We start from the raw sequence: 17,500 nt of genomic DNA on the forward strand, positions 1-17,500 counted from the left end.
CAACATTGTCTCCATTTCTCCCTAATGAGCGAATGTTTGAAGTGTTTAAGAGTTTAAAATGCAGCCCTAGTTCAATCAAACTCCAACTTGAATACATTTCAACTTGCTTAGTTGAGGCTGTGAATGATTTATAACGCATAATTAGTACTTAACATCATGGCAGGGACAAAATAATAACTTTGAGGACGGAAACACACATTTTATGAGTGATTAGTGGAGTTTCAGAGGAATACATTATATCGGCGTAATGTATCTGGGAAATAATTAGTTCTCTAGCTGCGCAGGAAATGTCTGCCACATCACACGCGGCACAATGAATAATGAGCCCACTTAATTATGCTAATGATATTCACAGGGAAGACCCATGAGTGAAAGCTGCCTGCTGGAGCCAACTCAAAACAAAACAGCATTCAGCTAATAAAAGACAAGCAAATGCACACAGCATGCTTCACTGTACTCTTACTATTACATTTACTGTATAAAGAACTGAATACTGTGCTTTTGTGTAACGTTAATAGTTGTTTTACACTCTATTCTGACACCTACTGGCCTGAATTCAAGATTGTCCATGTTTTGGGTCACCTTGCTCATGTTTTACTCAGTCAGAACAACACACAGTGTTATGTTAAGAAGGAATCAAATCAAACAAACAGTAAAGTAGTTAAGTGAATAATACAACGACTCACTTTTTTCCCCAGTTTTCAATACTGTAAAAATAACACAATTTGTAACTTCTGCCACAGACTGATTCAATCTCAAGCAAAGCATAAACATATAGTGAAAACTTGGTATAATGCTATTAGACTCTATATTGACACCTACTGGCCTAAATTCAAGTTTGTCCATGTTTTATGTCGTCTTGCTTATGTTTAACTCAGTCAAAACTACACACATCCTTCTGTTAGGAATTAACATGTGATTTAAGTCCTTATACATTGTTACCTAAATGCAGATATGCATAAATTTGAGTATATTAAGTAAACAAAATCAAACAAACAGTAAAGTAGTTAAGTGAATATTACAATGTATTAGTAACAGTGTAATGTACACTGTTAAAGACTGTCAAAGTAACACAATTCGTAACTTCTGAAAACTTGGTATAATGCTATTAGACTCTATACTGACACCTACTGGCCTAAACTCAAGTTTGTCCATGTTTTGTGTCATCTTGCTTATGTTTAACCCAGTCAAATCTACACACATCCTTCTGTTAGGAATCAACGTCTGATTTAAGTCCTTATACATTGTTAATTAAATTCAAATTTGTATAAATTAGTGTGTATTAAGTGAACAAAATCAAACAAACAGTAAAGTAGTTTAGTGAATAATACAATGACTCAATACTCAATACTGTAAAAATAAAACAATTTGTAACTTCTGAAAACTTGGTATAATGCTATTAGAGTCTATATTGACACCTACTGGCCTAAATTCAAGTTTGTCCATGTTTTGTGTCGTCTTGCTTATGTTTAACTCAGTCAAAACTATACACATTCTTCTGTTAGAAATCAACGTCTGATTTAAGTCCTTATACATTGTTACTTAAATTCAAATTTGTATAAATTAGTGTATATTAAGTGACCAAAATCAAACAAATAGTAAAGTAGTTATGTGAATAATACAACGACTCACTGTTAAAGACTGTAAAAAAACAGTTTGTAAGGAAATAATCAAATCAAACAAATAGTAAAGTAGTTAAGTGAATAATACAACGACTCACTTTTTTCCCAGTTTTCAATACTGTAAAAATAACACAATTTGTAACTTCTGCCACAGACTGATTCAATCTCAAGCAAAGCATAAACATATAGTGAAAACTTGGTGTAATGCTATTAGACTCTATATTGACACCTACTGGCCTAAATTCAAGTTTGTCCATGTTTTGTGTCGTCTTGCTTATGTTTAACTCAGTCAAATCTACACTCATTCTTCTGTTAGGAATTAACGTGTGATTTAAGTCTTCATACATTGTTACCTAAATGCAGATATGCATAAATTTGAGTATATTAAGTAAACAAAATCAAACAAACAGTAAAGTAGTTAAGTGAATATTACAATGTATTAGTAACAGTGTAATGTACACTGTTAAAGACTGTAAAAGTAACACAATTCGTAACTTCTGAAAACTTGGTATAATGCTATTAGACTCTATATTGACACCCACTGGCCTAAACTCAAGTTTGTCCATATTTTGTGTCATCTTGCTTATGTTTAACTCAGTCAAAACTACACACATCCTTCTGTTAGGAATGAAAGTGTGATTTAAGTCCTTATACATTGTTACTTAAATTCAAATTTGTATAAATTAGTGTATATTAAGTGACCAAAATCAAACAAACAGTAAAGTAGTTAAGTGAATAATACAATGACTCACTGTTAAAGACTGTAAAAAAACACAGCTTGTAAGGAATTAATCAAATCAAACAAACAGTAAAGTAGTTAAGTGAATAATACAATGACTCAATGCTCAATACTGTAAAAATAACACAATTTGTAACTTCTGAAAACTTGGTATAATGCTATTAGACTCTATACTGACACCTACTGGCCTAAATTCAAGTTTGTCCATGTTTTGTGTCGTCTTGCTTATGTTTAACTCAGTCAAAACTACACACATCTTTCCGTTAGGAATTAACGTCTGATTTAAGTTCTTAAACATTTCTACCTAAATGCAGATGTGCATAAATTAGTGTATATTAAGTGAACAAAATCAAACAAACAGTAAAGTAGTTAAGTGAATAATACAACGACTCACTTTTTTCCCAGTTTTCAATACTGTAAAAATAACACAATTTGTAACTTCTGCCACAGGCTAATTCAATCTCAAGCAAAGCATAAACATATAGTGAAAACTTGGTATAATGCTATTAGACTCTATACTGACACCTACTGGCCTGAATTCAAGTTTGTCCATGTTTTGTGTCGTCTTGCTTATGTTTAACTCAGTCAAAACTACACACATCCTTCTGTTAGGAATGAAAGTGTGATTTAAGTCCTTATACATTGTTACTTAAATTCAAATTTGTATAAATTAGTGTATATTAAGTGACCAAAATCAAACAAACAGTAAAGTAGTTAAGTGAATAATACAATGACTCACTGTTAAAGACTGTAAAAAATACAGTTTGTAAGGAAATAATCAAATCAAACAAACAGTAAAGTAGTTATGTGAATAATACAACGACTCAATACTCAATACTGTAAAACAATTTGTAACTTCTGAAAACTTGGTATAATGCTATTAGAGTCTATATTGACACCTACTGGCCTAAAGTCAAGTTTGTCCATGTTTTGTGTCGTCTTGCTTATGTTTAACTCAGTCAAAACTACACACATTCTTCTGTTAGAAATTAACGTGTGATTTAAGTCCTTATACATTGTTACCTAAATGCAGATATGCATAAATTAGTGTGTATTAAGTGAACAAAATCAAACAAACAGTAAAGTAGTTAAGTGAATAATACAATGACTCACTGTTAAAGACTGTAAAAAACACAGCTTGTAAGGAATTAATCAAATCAAACAAACAGTAAAGTAGTTAAGTGAATAATACAATGACTCAATGCTCAATACTGTAAAAATAACACAATTTGTAACTTCTGAAAACTTGGTACAGTATAATGCTATTAGACTCTATACTGACACCTACTGGCCTAAATTCAAGTTTGTTCATGTTTTGTGTCGTCTTGCTTATGTTTAACTCAGTCAAAACTACACACATCTTTCCGTTAGGAATTAACGTCTGATTTAAGTTCTTAAACATTTCTACCTAAATGCAGATGTGCATAAATTAGTGTATATTAAGTGAACAAAATCAAACAAACAGTAAAGTAGTTAAGTGAATAATACAACGACTCACTTTTTTTTCCCAGTTTTCAATACTGTAAAAATAACACAATTTTGTAACGTCTGCCACAGACTAATTCAATCTCAAGCAAAGCGTAAACATATAGTGAAAACTTGGTGTAATTCTATTAGACTCTTGTGTAAAATTCCACATTTATTATGCTCTCGGTGGCCTCTTAAGGTGCTTTCCCACCTGTCTTATTTAGTTCAGTTGAATCGCACTAGAGTTCGTTTTCCCGCTTGGTGCGGTTCGTTTGGGCAGGTGCGAATGTAGCAATCGCACTCGAGTGCGCACCAAAAGCAGACCAAAAAAGCGAACCGAGACCTCCTTGAAGAGGTGGTCTTGGTACTCGTTCAAATGAACCCTGAAGCGGTTTGTTTGTGGCGAGAACATGATCCGAACTAAAACAGACCCAACTACAAAAAGTACTGCGCCTTTTTGGACTAACCCAGCTGCCGTAGTCTGATGCGTTGTCCCATCTTACGGGGTCTGGAGGAAAAATACTTGTTGACAGCGCTTTACTAATAATTTAAACAGAGAGAGAGAGAGAGGGGGGAAACATTACCTGATGGATCATTGGTAGTATTTGCGGAAGATGACCATGTCACAGTTTAACTAAATTAATTCACGCCTCCTAACACCTTCGTCGACTACAATGCACTAGAACACTGTTTTCCAACCACAGTTGCACTTCATTCTCGAAATGAATAGTTTGTCTAAAGTGATGTTAACAAACTATATAGTATACTATGACCAGGGATACAACCAGCCAGAACAGCTACATTTAGTGTCTGCCGGTTTGTTTACTTGCGGGAGTTTCAATGGCATTTTCCCACACGTTACTTCAGACCAATCAAAAAGCAGTTTAGGAAATACGTTCAATAACATCTGACCAATGAGTGATGTGGGTTTTGTCACATGACTGTATTTTGGTTCTTTTCAACTGGTTCAGACCAAAGCGATCAGTGTGGTGTGAAAAGAACCCAAAACGGCAGAGAAATGCTACAATGTATCATTTGTTGCCCTTCGTCCGGACCAAATGAACCGAACCACAGGTGTGAAAGCACCCTTAGGTACTCTAATGGACAGACGGCTGCTTCTCACTCAGGGCTGCTGTTTATGCTAATGAGGGAGAGATGTCACTAGTGGGAATGTTTTTATCAAGTCTGATTATAAAAAACAGAATTATTTAATTTTAACCATTAAATGTTGAGACTAAGCTGAAAACAAAATGAATGAATGAATGAATGAATGAATGAAGGTTGGTTTTATTCACACACTGCTGCCACAAAATTGTGTCTAATACCCTTATAAAAGTGATTAGGTCTCCTTTAAACCTAAACTTCACCACAGTAATTCATCTAACACAATTTATCCTACAGACGTGAATGACTCGATAAATCAGGCTGCTTCAGTCTTACATTTTTCACCTGGCAGGTGATAATAAAAACGGCCATCAAATTCCCATAGAGCCGAGCCATACGCACCATCCAATGAATATGAACACTGCAAATTGGCTTCGCTGCCCTACACCAGTATTGTACCACTCTTTGTAATATAACAAGAAGTCTTTGCTCATTTCAGCCCTTTGTAATATGCAATAAAGCGCTGAGATCAATACTCATCTTCAACAGGCCCATGAATTCTTGAATCTCTGGGAATCTCTATTGTCACCGTGATTCATGTGAAACTCAAAACTTCAATCCCTGAAAGTCTGCCGTCGGATTGAGGCGCATCATAGATTTTTACTGCTCTGTTTATAGAAGCTGATCCTGCATGATTTACAGCTGAAGTCACATTTATTCGCCCTCCTGTGATTTTTTTTCTTTCCCAAATGATGTTGAACAGATTCAGGAATTTTTCACAGTATTTCCTATAATATTTTTTCTTCTGGAGAAAGTCTAGACTAGAATAAAAGCAGTTTTAAATCTTTTTGAAACCCTTTTAGGGTCAAAATTATTGTCCGAAATTTGGGAAAAAATATATACAGGAGGTCTAATAATTCTGACTTCAACTGTAGATGCTGCGTCTGACAGACTCTTGCTATCTTAGGTCATGTTTTCCCCAGACATCGACAAGCAGGTCTGTGTGTTCTGGTACATCCATGCAGCCCACATGTCCACTTTAAGCCATCCTGAAGAGCTGCAGTTTCCCAAACGCTCCATAATCCCCTGATCAATCCCACTCCAGCATCTCCAGCTGTGAATGAAGCCCATTGAACTGTGGATATGAATGTGACTGATTTCGCAGGTCAGAGTTCACCAAGCTTGAACTTTTCAATGCAGCGATCTGCGAAACTTGACGCACGAGCTTGCGTTTCTGGTCTAACGCATTCGCGTGCATATGAATGGAAGTCTATGGGGAGAAAAGTCCAGTGTGACTGCGGCTTTACATAGAGCCAGTATTTGGCTTCACAAGACATCAGTGTGTCACCAAGGCCATGGCTATTGATTTGGACTCGTTTGTATGTATTTGTTTTTAATCTAAAAAACCTGTCACCATTCACATTCATTATATGAATCACCAATTCAGCTCAAAAAGTCAAAATTATTCGCCATCCTATGAATTTTTGTTTTCTTTTTCAAATATTTCCCAAACGATGTTTAACAGATTCAGGAATTTTTCACAGTATTTCCTATAATATTTTTTCTTCTGGAGAAAGTCTTGTTTGTTTTATTTCGGCTAGAATAAAAGCAGTTTAAAATATTTTTTGAAACCCTTTTAAGATCAAAATTATAGTCCGAAATTTGGAAAAAAAATATACAGAAGGTCTAATAATTCTGACTTCAACTGTAGATGCTGTGTTTGACAGACTCTTGCTATCTAATGTCTTGTTTTCCCCAGATATTTACCAGCAGGTCTGTGTGTTCTAGCAGTCCACAGATCCACTTAAAGCCATCCTGAAGAGCTGCAGTTTCCCAGACACTCCGTAAATCCCCTGATCAATCCCACTCCAGCATCTCCAGCTGTGTATAAAGCCCATTAATCTATCGATATGAATGTGTCAAATATTTCCCAAATGATGTTTAACAGATTCAGGAAATTTTCACAGTATTTCCTATAATATTTTTTCTTCTGGAGAAAGTCTTATTTGTTTTATTTCAACCAGAATAAAAGCAGATTTTAATATTTTAAGAAGCATTTTAAGGTCAATATTATTAGCCCCTGTAAGCAATATTAGTTTTGATTGTCTACAGAACAAACCATCATTTTTGTAATCTGAAGGTGCTGGACGACAAAGTTAGCATCCACGTATATTTATTTGCAAGAGTAGTCAGACAGGCAATGATCAAAACAGGAGCAAACAGATACATACAGAGAAATCCAGAATCGGTCGCAAGAAATCAAAACGATAAAACAAGGCAGGACAAAAAGAAAGACAAGACAAGAAAATGCTTCGTAGTGCTGCAGGATAACAAGACTCAGCTCAATGTGTGTGTGTGTGTGTCTGTGAGCTGTATAACCAGTCCTAGAAGTAGTCCATGCTGAGCTTCCATCTGTGTGTTCGCAATCAGAGGGTGAACTGCAACTGGTGTGTGTGAACAGGTAAGATGGGATTTGTAGTTCTTTTGGTGGCAGATTTTGTAGTTCTCCAGCGATCTGTGTGAGCTTGCTCGCAGATTGGGACAATTATACAGTGACTTACCTAACTACCCTAACTTTAACCTAGTTAATCCTTTAAATGTCAGTTTAAGCTGAATATTAGCATCTTGAAAAAAATATAATCAATTATTTACTGTCATCATGGCAAAGAGAAAATAAATCAGTGATTAGAAATGAGTTATTAAAACTATTATGATTAGAAGTGTGCTGAAAAAAATCATGTGGGTGAGTAAATTGACATGATGTGCTCATTTTTGGGTGAACTATCCCTTCAAAGCATGCACTACTTCTTCTTTTTGGTTTACTTACAGAGGCTGGTATATATGTCCTTTCAGCGGGCAGCTGTATTAACCCAGCAGAAGCACAAAGGAGATTAGGAGTGTTTGCTTTGTGTTTCAGAATGAAGATAACCTCTGGAGCTTCAGAAAACAGCCACATGCTCTGCAACCTCTGGAGTAAAAGAAAGGTTCATTTCCATTCTGGAGAAACCCAATAGTAGGTCACTGTCCTCACTTCCCAACGGGCCACCTCATTCTGAGATGAAATTGAAATGTTAATGAATGCTATTCATCATCAGAGCTCAGAAATGATCTAAGCGTATGAGGGGGGAAATGAGAGAGGGTGTTTTATAAGAAAGGAATATAATCCCAATACTGGACACCAAATGGAAAGTACAACTGTGGAATAATATTCACAGCGCTTCACTTATTTGGCAACGATAACACGGCGGTGTGTGCCAGAACTGCTTAAATTTTCTGTAATGTACTCGCAGCTGAGAACATAATTCCTGGCAGGCTTTTAGGAGCAAATTTACTGCTGAATAATAATAATAAAAAAGATCATTAATCGCAGCATGTCAGGATAGCTTTCATAAAACAAGCTATGGTTTCGCACTTTGAGTTCAAAGCATTATGATCGCTCGGTGCTCCCTCATATTTTTAGTTTACTTCCCAATCTTGTTTTTTTATTTTGTATTAAGTTATCTGATTATTAGGGGCTGCACGGTGGCACAGCGTGTAGCACAATCGCCTCACAGCAAGAAGGTCGCTGGTTTGAGCTCCAGCTTGATCAGCTGGCGTTTCAGTGTGGAGTTTGCATGTTCTCCCCGTGTTGGTGTGGGTTTCCTCCGGGTGCTCCGGTTTCTCCCCACAATCCAAACACATGTGGTACAGGTGAATTGGGTAGGCTAAATTGTGCATAGTGTATGTGTGTGTGAATGAGTGTGTATGGGTGTTTCCCAGTGATGGGTTGCAGCTGTAAAGGCATCCGCTGCATAAAACATATGCTGGATAAAGTTGGTGGTTCATTCCGCTGTGGCGACCCCGGATTAATAAAGGGACTGACGAAAAGAAAAGGAATGAATGAACAATCCATGATAACGTGTTTCCTAGTATTTTCCGATACACGTGTCCATATTTATGTCTCCAGATTGTTTGTATAGTGCACTTTTTATATGGGACTCTTGGTTCAGTTTTTATTTTTGCTGCTTGTCTTGCACTGTGCACTTTTCTGCAGTGACAATGCAGATTGTTTACTTGATGGACTAATAAAGACAGATCAGAGATTAACCTGGAACTGAGGGACAGACATTATTATTATTATTATTATTATTATTATTATTATTATTATTATTATTATTATTATTATATTATTATTATTATTATTGTTATTGTAGATTTATTATTGTTATTATTATTATTATTATTATTATTATTATTATTATTATTATTATTGTTATTGTAGATTTAATATTGTTATTATTATTATTATTATTATTATTATTATTATTATTATTATTATTAAAATTATTATTATTATTATTATTATTATTATTATTATTATTGTATTATTATTATTATTATTATTATTATTATTATTATTATTAAAATTATTATTATTATTATTATTATTATTATTATTGTATTATTATATATTGTATTGTAGATTTATTATTATTATATTATTATTATTATTATTTATTATTATTATTATTATTATTATTATTATTATTATTATTATTTGCTTCTTCTTCTTCTTATTATTATTATTATTATTATATTATTAGTAGTAGTTGTAGAAGTATTATTAGTATTTTATTATTATTTATTATTATTATTATTATTATTATTATTATTATTATTATTATTATTATTATTTTATTTGCTTCTTCTTCTTCTTCTTCTTCTTATTATTATTATTATTATTATTATTATTATTATTATTATTATTATTATTATTATTATTATTATTATTATTATTAATAAATGACATCATTTATTCTGTATTTGTACAAACATGTCGAAAACCATAGACCATAACTTCACTTAGGATGCTCTCACACTGTGCTATCCGAACCGTGCCCAGGTGCGTTTCCCGATTCGTTTGAGAAGTGTGAGTTCTCTGAATAGGCCTCAGGCGTGATTCAGTTGGCTGGCCCTGGCCCGGTTGGAAGAGGTGTGCCAGAGCGCAGTTCACTTGGGTTTTGGCACGGTACGCCTGTAGTGTGAGTGTAAAGTTTGCCTGAGCCTGAAACTGAAGACGTCCCTTTCAAGAGAGGGATATAGTTTCATATAGTTTTATTAATCATCCTTAACTTTCAATGAACGCAAACTGTCATAGTTTATTAATGACGCAAACCCCTCACTGCACATCACCTGCACCTTCAGGAAACCTCCTAAAGCCTTTTTCACACTGCAAGCGTTAGCAGGACTTTTTTTTTTTTTGTCGCCCATGTTAACAGATTAGAGCTTTACTGCATGCAGAAGCAGCGCGTCAACGCAAGGCGTGAGCATTGCTGAAGCAGCAGTGGTTGGATAGTTTCGGCGCTGCGTCTGTTTTTGCTTTTTCATACATCAAATTTGTCTCGCGAGTGCCGTTCGTGCCCATGCTGTTCTCACATAAACCCACCAGAGGCCGCTGTCGACCGAACGTCTGTCTGACTGATTGAATGACTGGATGACTGACAGGCCGGCTGACCAATCGACAGACCCACCCTCCACCTTCGTAAACTCAACCAATTTTATCGATTGATAAAATTTATCACCTCTCTCCGTCTCAAGGCCGCCGACGTACATGACGAGCTAACTGGACAATCTGGTTGCAGCGGGAAAGCCCTCCACACGGGATAAGCTGTCAGCCGGTAAGCGCGAAAAGAAACGGCGTCACATTGCCCCGTAGTGTTCGTTAATAAAATATGAAATGCAGCCATACATACCCCCGGCTACATAATTCACGGTCTCCAGAACGTCCACGGGACTACGTTTTCAGAATGAGCCCATATTGACAAGATGAGTTAAATATAACGTTTCACAAATATACTGAGATTAGATCTAGCAGTAGATCCTTGATGAACAGTCCGAAGTGCACATCTCTCATATGGGTAGATGTGCTCAAAGAGTGTGTGTGTGTGTGGTCAAGTGATGTGCGTTTTCAGCGATGTATTGGGGACGGAGAGTTATCCAGAAACGCTAGGTGAAACGCCCGTGTGGATGTGGATCTTTTTCATTTTAAAACACTGTTTTAAAACTAAAATGTATTAGTGTAAACGGGGCCTGAGCAAAAACAAATGTGCCAGGCTCACAGGTAATGGATGATTTGCACAACAAAAGCAGGGGGAGAATCAAGCTGAAGAAGTGTGAAAATCTCAGCAGGGGTGAATAACACCCCGGGACTTGCACCAGAAAATAAAAAGGTCAGTAATTCTAGTGTTAAAATGTAAAACTATTGAGCATAGCTGTCAACCCTCCCGTTTTTCCCAGGATTCTCCCGTATTTTACAGTTCTATCCCGCTATCATACCTAGCTATCATAAAGGCATCATAAAATCACGCTATCATAAAGGTATTTTCCCGTATTTCTCTCGTATTTTCAGTCTTTCTCTTAAGGGTGGCAAATAAACATTAAAGAGCTGAGCCTCCCTATACGCAACCCATACCGCCGAACCACCAGGGGCCGCCCTTTGCTCTTAAATGTGAGTCTGTTTTGTGCTTTCGCTTTGTTTAGGCATGAAAACACTTTGAAATCAATATAAAGACGGCGGAATTCACTTTCCTTTTCATTACAGGTGCCGTCTCCCCTTTATATGCAATCCTCAAATCAGTCATATAGCGGTGCGTGACTGTCAGCTGACGTGCTCCATAGTGATTAATAGACGCTGTTTCCCAAAAGGATTCTGTACACGCGATTTGAAGCGGAGAGAAACTTTGCAACTTTTGGCTGCATGTTTAAACAGATCATTAATAATAATAATATCTAAAGATGTCGATCTTGCTGGGTTTTTTTTTTCAAACACTACTAATTTTGTCCTAAATGAGCATAAAAAGTTAGCAAACCAATCGAATGCTTTCATTATAAGGTTAGATGTGATGTTAGATGCATGTTTAAAGTCACACCTCTGTTATTTAATATAATCAAACGACAAATCTAAATAAATAAGAGATTCATTCATTACTCTTTAATCAGAGTGTGTAAGTTATACAGTGAAGAAATGGCTAATGAGATTTGATAGCTTGATTCTATTTCATTATAATAGCTATTGATTTTAATAAGCTGAACTGTTTGCTAATGTATTTGCTGCTAATGTATACTATTAAATTTTTCTTTTGTAAATAATAATAATAAAACATATTACTGACCATTTAACTGTTTATTTACAATGAAAAAGCTCCAAATGAACATATTTAGTAATTTAGGTATTTTTAAGGGTGTGTGTGTGTGTGTGGGGGGGGGGGGGGGGGGTTCCTAATTATTGTGGGCATATCCCTTATTTTCACATCCCAATGTTGACAGGTATGCTATTGAGCCAAACTTTGCTTCTTATTGCAAATGCATGGTGATCAGTTATTATAATGTTCAGCAGAGATTCTGTAGGATTTATTCTATTAAATACACACACGTGCACACACACACACACACACACACACACACACACACACACACGAGAACAACATGCAGTATTAATGAGTTGAGATTTTGTCAGCTAGTGAGATGTTTATCTACTAAAGCCCTCAATAAATGTGTTGATGGCGTCTACAGTATTACAGTACACAATGTGCTGACACCAGAGGAACACCTTGGCATATGTTGGACTGCAATAATGACAAAAACAGCTTGTTGCGAGAAGAAAAAAAAGGTAAAAGTCATACTGTAAATAGCTTGTTTCCCTGAGGACATTTCAGCCAGCGGCAGCTGTGGGGCTATCAGAGGTAAAGAGTGTCACATATGAAGAGAAAAGTATTAATAACTAACCCAACAACTCAGCTAGAACACAGACTGATGGCAGGCAAGCCATTACATGCGATAAAATGCACAAACTAAGTTAAATAAAGGTTTGAGCCTTCCCGTTTGATTCTCAGGTAGGCAAGGCTAGTAAAATATACAGCTTTCATCCAATGAAAATGCAATTTACAAATGCAAGAGGAGTGTAATGAAAACTATCTATCTGACAAATAATATCTTGACTTCTAGTTGATCATTTGGAAAAGTGTCAGAAGGTGGATTTCTCTGATAAATCATCTGTTGAGCTGCATCTCAATCATCACAGATACTGCAGAAGACCTACTGGAACCTGCATGGAGCCAAGATTCTCTAAGCAATCAGTCAAGTTTGGTGAAGGAGAAATCATGGTTTGGGGTTCCATTCAGTATGGGGGTGTGTGAGAGATCTGCAGAGTGGATGATCAACATCAACAGCCTGAGGTATCAAGACATTTGTGCTGCCCATTACATTACAAACCACAGGAGAGGGTGAATTCTCCAGCAGGATAGCGCTCCTTCTCATACTTCAGCCCTCCACATCAAAGCTCCTGAAAGCAAAGAAGGTCAAGGTGCCCCAGGATTGGCCAGCCCAGTCACCAGATATGAACATTATTGAGCATGTCTGGGGTAAGATGAAGGAGGAGGCGTTGAAGATGAATACAAAGGATCTTGATGAACTCTGGGAGTCCTGCAGGAAGGCTTTCTTTGCCGTTCCAGATGACTTTATTAATCAGTGATTTGAGTCATTGCAGAGATGTATGGATGCAGTCCTCCAAGCTCATGATGGAGTCAGACACAATATTCATTCTGTTTCCACTGCAGCATGACCACATATTCTATACTGGACATTATTGAAGGTTCAGTGACCAGACTTTAGTCTAAGCAAATCAGACCTTACAGTCCTAATCAAATCATTCAAAATCAAGGCATGATCATATATTATTGTGCTCAAATAGGCGTAATCTAGAGGCCTTTACCTTACATATAAGCCACTTCTGATAGCAAATGATCAAATACAAGTCAAGTTATTATTTGCTGTTCCTAAAACCTGCATAGGCGACAAGACTTTTGTCAGGTAGTGTTTATACTTAATATTTTACAATGAATGTCAATGGCTACAAGTTTCCAACATTCTTCAAAACATCTTCTTATGCATGCAATGAAAAAAAGAAGAAATGCATATATGTTTGGAGCCAGTAAATGTTGTGTAATTGATGACGGAATTGAAATGTTTGTGTGAACGATCACTTTAAGTGGTTCCTTCAGTGCTGTAATTGATCAGACTGGTGTGTGTAGGCAGTGGTGAAGCTCTTGTTCAGGTGTTTGATTGGCAGGTGTTTGTGGGAACTGAACCTGAGAGGCTGTTTTTTTGAGTTTAAGTGCTGTGGTACAGAGAAATGTCTTCAAAAAGTGTTCAATAACTTTCAGTCGCTGCTGCTGCTCAGTACTGTAAATAAAAACTGGGCTCGGCCACTTAAACTCCATAGGAATTACAGTCTGACTTTCTCTCTCTCTCTCTCTCTCTCTCTCTCTCTCTCTCTCTCTCTCTCTCTCTCTCTCTCTCTCTCTCTCTCTCTCTCTCTCTCTCTGATGGAAGTATAAGGAAATGTCTTAGACTGCAGACTTTCTAAGCATTGGAAAAAAAAGGTGAATCTAAAGGTTCATTTACTCATAATATTATAATATTATGACTAATATGATTAACTATTATAATTAATATAACTATATTAGTGTCACGCAAATGTGTCATGTCACAATGCCAACTATTAGCCTGAGAAATAAGAATTACAATGCTTTATTGGGAAAAAAAAAAATAATAAAACAAATAAATAAATAAACACACACACACACATTGAGATATATATATATATATATATATATATATATATATATATATATATATATATATATATATATATATATATATATATATATATATATATATATATAATAAATATATATATAAATAAATATACACAAAAACAAACAAACAAACAAACAAAAAAATTTAAATAATCAAAATAAAATAAAAATTATAAGAAAATAAATAAATAAATAAATAATACATAAATTAAATAAAATGAAAATAAGATAAAAGACAATAATAAATGAATAAATATAAATAGATATTTAAACAAATAAAATAAATAAACAAATAAATAAACAAATAAATACATGAATGATAAAGTAAAACAACAATAAATAAAATAAAAATGTATTAATGCAAAAATATAAGTATATAAACAAGCAAATAAACAAACAAGCAAATAAATAAATAAATAAATAAATAAAATAATACATAAAGAAAATTAAACATAAATAAAATAACACATAAATAAAATAAAATAAAATGAAAAAACATTAAAATAATAAATAAATATATATAAATAGATGTAAATAAAAAAGCTAATAAATAAATAAAAACAAACAAACAAATAAATAAATAAATGAGTGATAAAGTAAAATAAAATAAAAATTATGAATAAACAAATATAAATTAATTAAATTAAATTAAATTAAATATAAAAATGTATTAAATTAAATTAAATTAAATTAAATTAAATTAAATTAAATTAAATTAAATTAAATTAAATTAAATTAAATTAAATTAAATTAAATTAAATTAAATTAAATTAAAATAAATTAAATTCTCATAATTCTGTCATGTATTGTCTGTCCACTAAAAAAATACAAAAACACAGAGAAAAGACATTTAAAATAAAATGCATCAATGCATATTTATCATTAAGACCATATACACATTCTCCTTGATATCAACAGGTTTTAACACAACTACCCAGCAACTACTTGCATGATGGATTAAGGCTCCATAATTCCACATACTTAAAAAGCGACAATAAAGATTTTAACAGAGCTTCTCATATAAAAGCACTGCTGAAGTATACATTTCTGAAGTATAATCAACCAGCATTAGCTGTGTTTCCATGCACATACTGAGTAGCTTGTATTTGATAGGAAAATAGGTGCACAAACTACAATGGACGCACATTTTATATTCAAGCATGTACATTGCGTTATATTGCAAGAAATATCAAAATCAAGCAATGCGATATTGCTGTTGAGTATTGCTATACCCTCAAAAAAATACTGGGTTATTTTAACCCAGTTTAGTGTGTAATACGGACTAAACCATCTGCTGGGTTAATATGCTTTAAATAAATGTATACACTCTCAGAAATAAAGGTACAGGAGCTCTCACTGGGGCAATACCTTTTCAAAAGATACATATTTGTATTTATAGAGTACATAGAAGTGCCTCGAAGTACATATTAGTACCCAGATGCACCTAAAATGTACCTTTGAGGTACCATTATGGACCCTTCAGCTTTAAATATGTACCTTTTGAAAAGGTACTGCCCCAGTGACAGCTCTCGTACCCTTATTTCTGAGAGTGTAGAATCAAATTGAACCCAATGTTTGGGTTTAAATAACCATATTTTACCCAATTTGGTTTTAAATAACCCAGCATTTCTTAGAGTGATTTTTTAAATAACATTAGCTGGTCGACCAGACTGGTTTTAGAGGGGTTTTGGCCACTTCCAGGCTGGTTTCCAGCCATTTCCAGCCTGATCTTAGCTGGTCAGGCTGGGAGACCACCAGCTAAAACCAGCTTGACCAGCCTAGTCAGGCTGGGAGCCCAGCCTAAACCAGCTATGTCCAGCTTAAACCAGGCTGGTCAAGCTGGTTTTAGCTGTATTTAGCTGGTCATTTTCCAGCCTGACCAGCTAAGACCAGGCTGGAAATAGCTGAAAACCAGCCTGGAAATGGCCAAAACCCCTCTAAAACCAGGCTGGTCAACCAGCGAAAACCAGCCAACCAACCTAGGCTGGTTTAAGCTGGATTTTTCAGCAGGGTAAAACTGTCAGAGTGCAAACATTTAGACACTATGAGTGAATAAAACACTGGGCAGATATTCTGACTCTTGTTTTTCTCTACACGTCTCTGCTTGTTCCAAATTTGACCCATTCTGATTGGTCAAATTTGGACATTTTTTTTTCCAGTTTGTTTTTCCCAGTATCATGTAGCTATCCAACTGAAACCACACACACAAACACACACGTGTGGCCTTGTTGGGAGTGTGTGATGAACTCACCGCACTTCTCCAGGGTCTTCAGTAACCAACACATCCGTCTTACAGCTGGCTATAGGGTTGATGGACAGCTCCACCGGAGGAACCACAAAACTCTTGGTGACCGGCAGCCAGAGGCCTTGACCCAGACTGTAGGACGACCTGCAGCAAGACACACACACAGATGCAGAGCACAACCTGTCAGCAGAATGTTAATGATGGCAAGAAAATACAGTGGCTTATTGCAAGACCACACAGACCCTTTTCACAAGACTGTTATGACGCGTTTAACGAAAATAAATCCATGAACGTTTTTAATATTTTTAATTTATTTAAAAAATATGAACATTTATATGTATTTATGCATGTTTTATATCATCTTTGCATCAAATTACAAAAAAAATAAACCAATTAGCGCTTGTGTGAGGTGTTTGTAATGCAGCGTCTATGAAGGCTGGACAGTAAATCTGACATTGTTCTCTCTTCCGGCTGCCGTTATCATTCATTCATTCATTTTCCTTCAGCCTAATCCCTTATTTATCAGGGGTCGCCACAGCCGAATGAACCACCAACTATTCCGACATATATTTTACACAGCGGATGCCTTTCTAGCTGTAACCCAGTAGTGGAAAACATCCATACACACTCATTTATACTAATACACTACGACCAATTTAGTTGATCAATTCCCCTATAGCGCATGTGT

General features: G+C 35.2%; 1 protein-coding gene across 1 annotated transcript in view; it reads right to left on the reverse strand.

Moving 5' to 3' along the window:
• The window catches only part of LOC130228738 (astrotactin-2-like), a 544,402-nt gene that overhangs the window by 237,940 nt on the left and 288,962 nt on the right, over window positions 1-17,500 (reverse strand). The window contains exon 6 of the mRNA XM_056457174.1: window positions 16,819-16,956. Within this exon, the coding sequence (XP_056313149.1) occupies window positions 16,819-16,956 (138 nt within the window). The remainder of the gene's footprint in view (window positions 1-16,818; window positions 16,957-17,500) is intronic.

Source organism: Danio aesculapii, chromosome 5 (genome assembly GCF_903798145.1).
Source record: "Danio aesculapii chromosome 5, fDanAes4.1, whole genome shotgun sequence".
Lineage (NCBI taxonomy): Eukaryota > Metazoa > Chordata > Actinopteri > Cypriniformes > Danionidae > Danio > Danio aesculapii.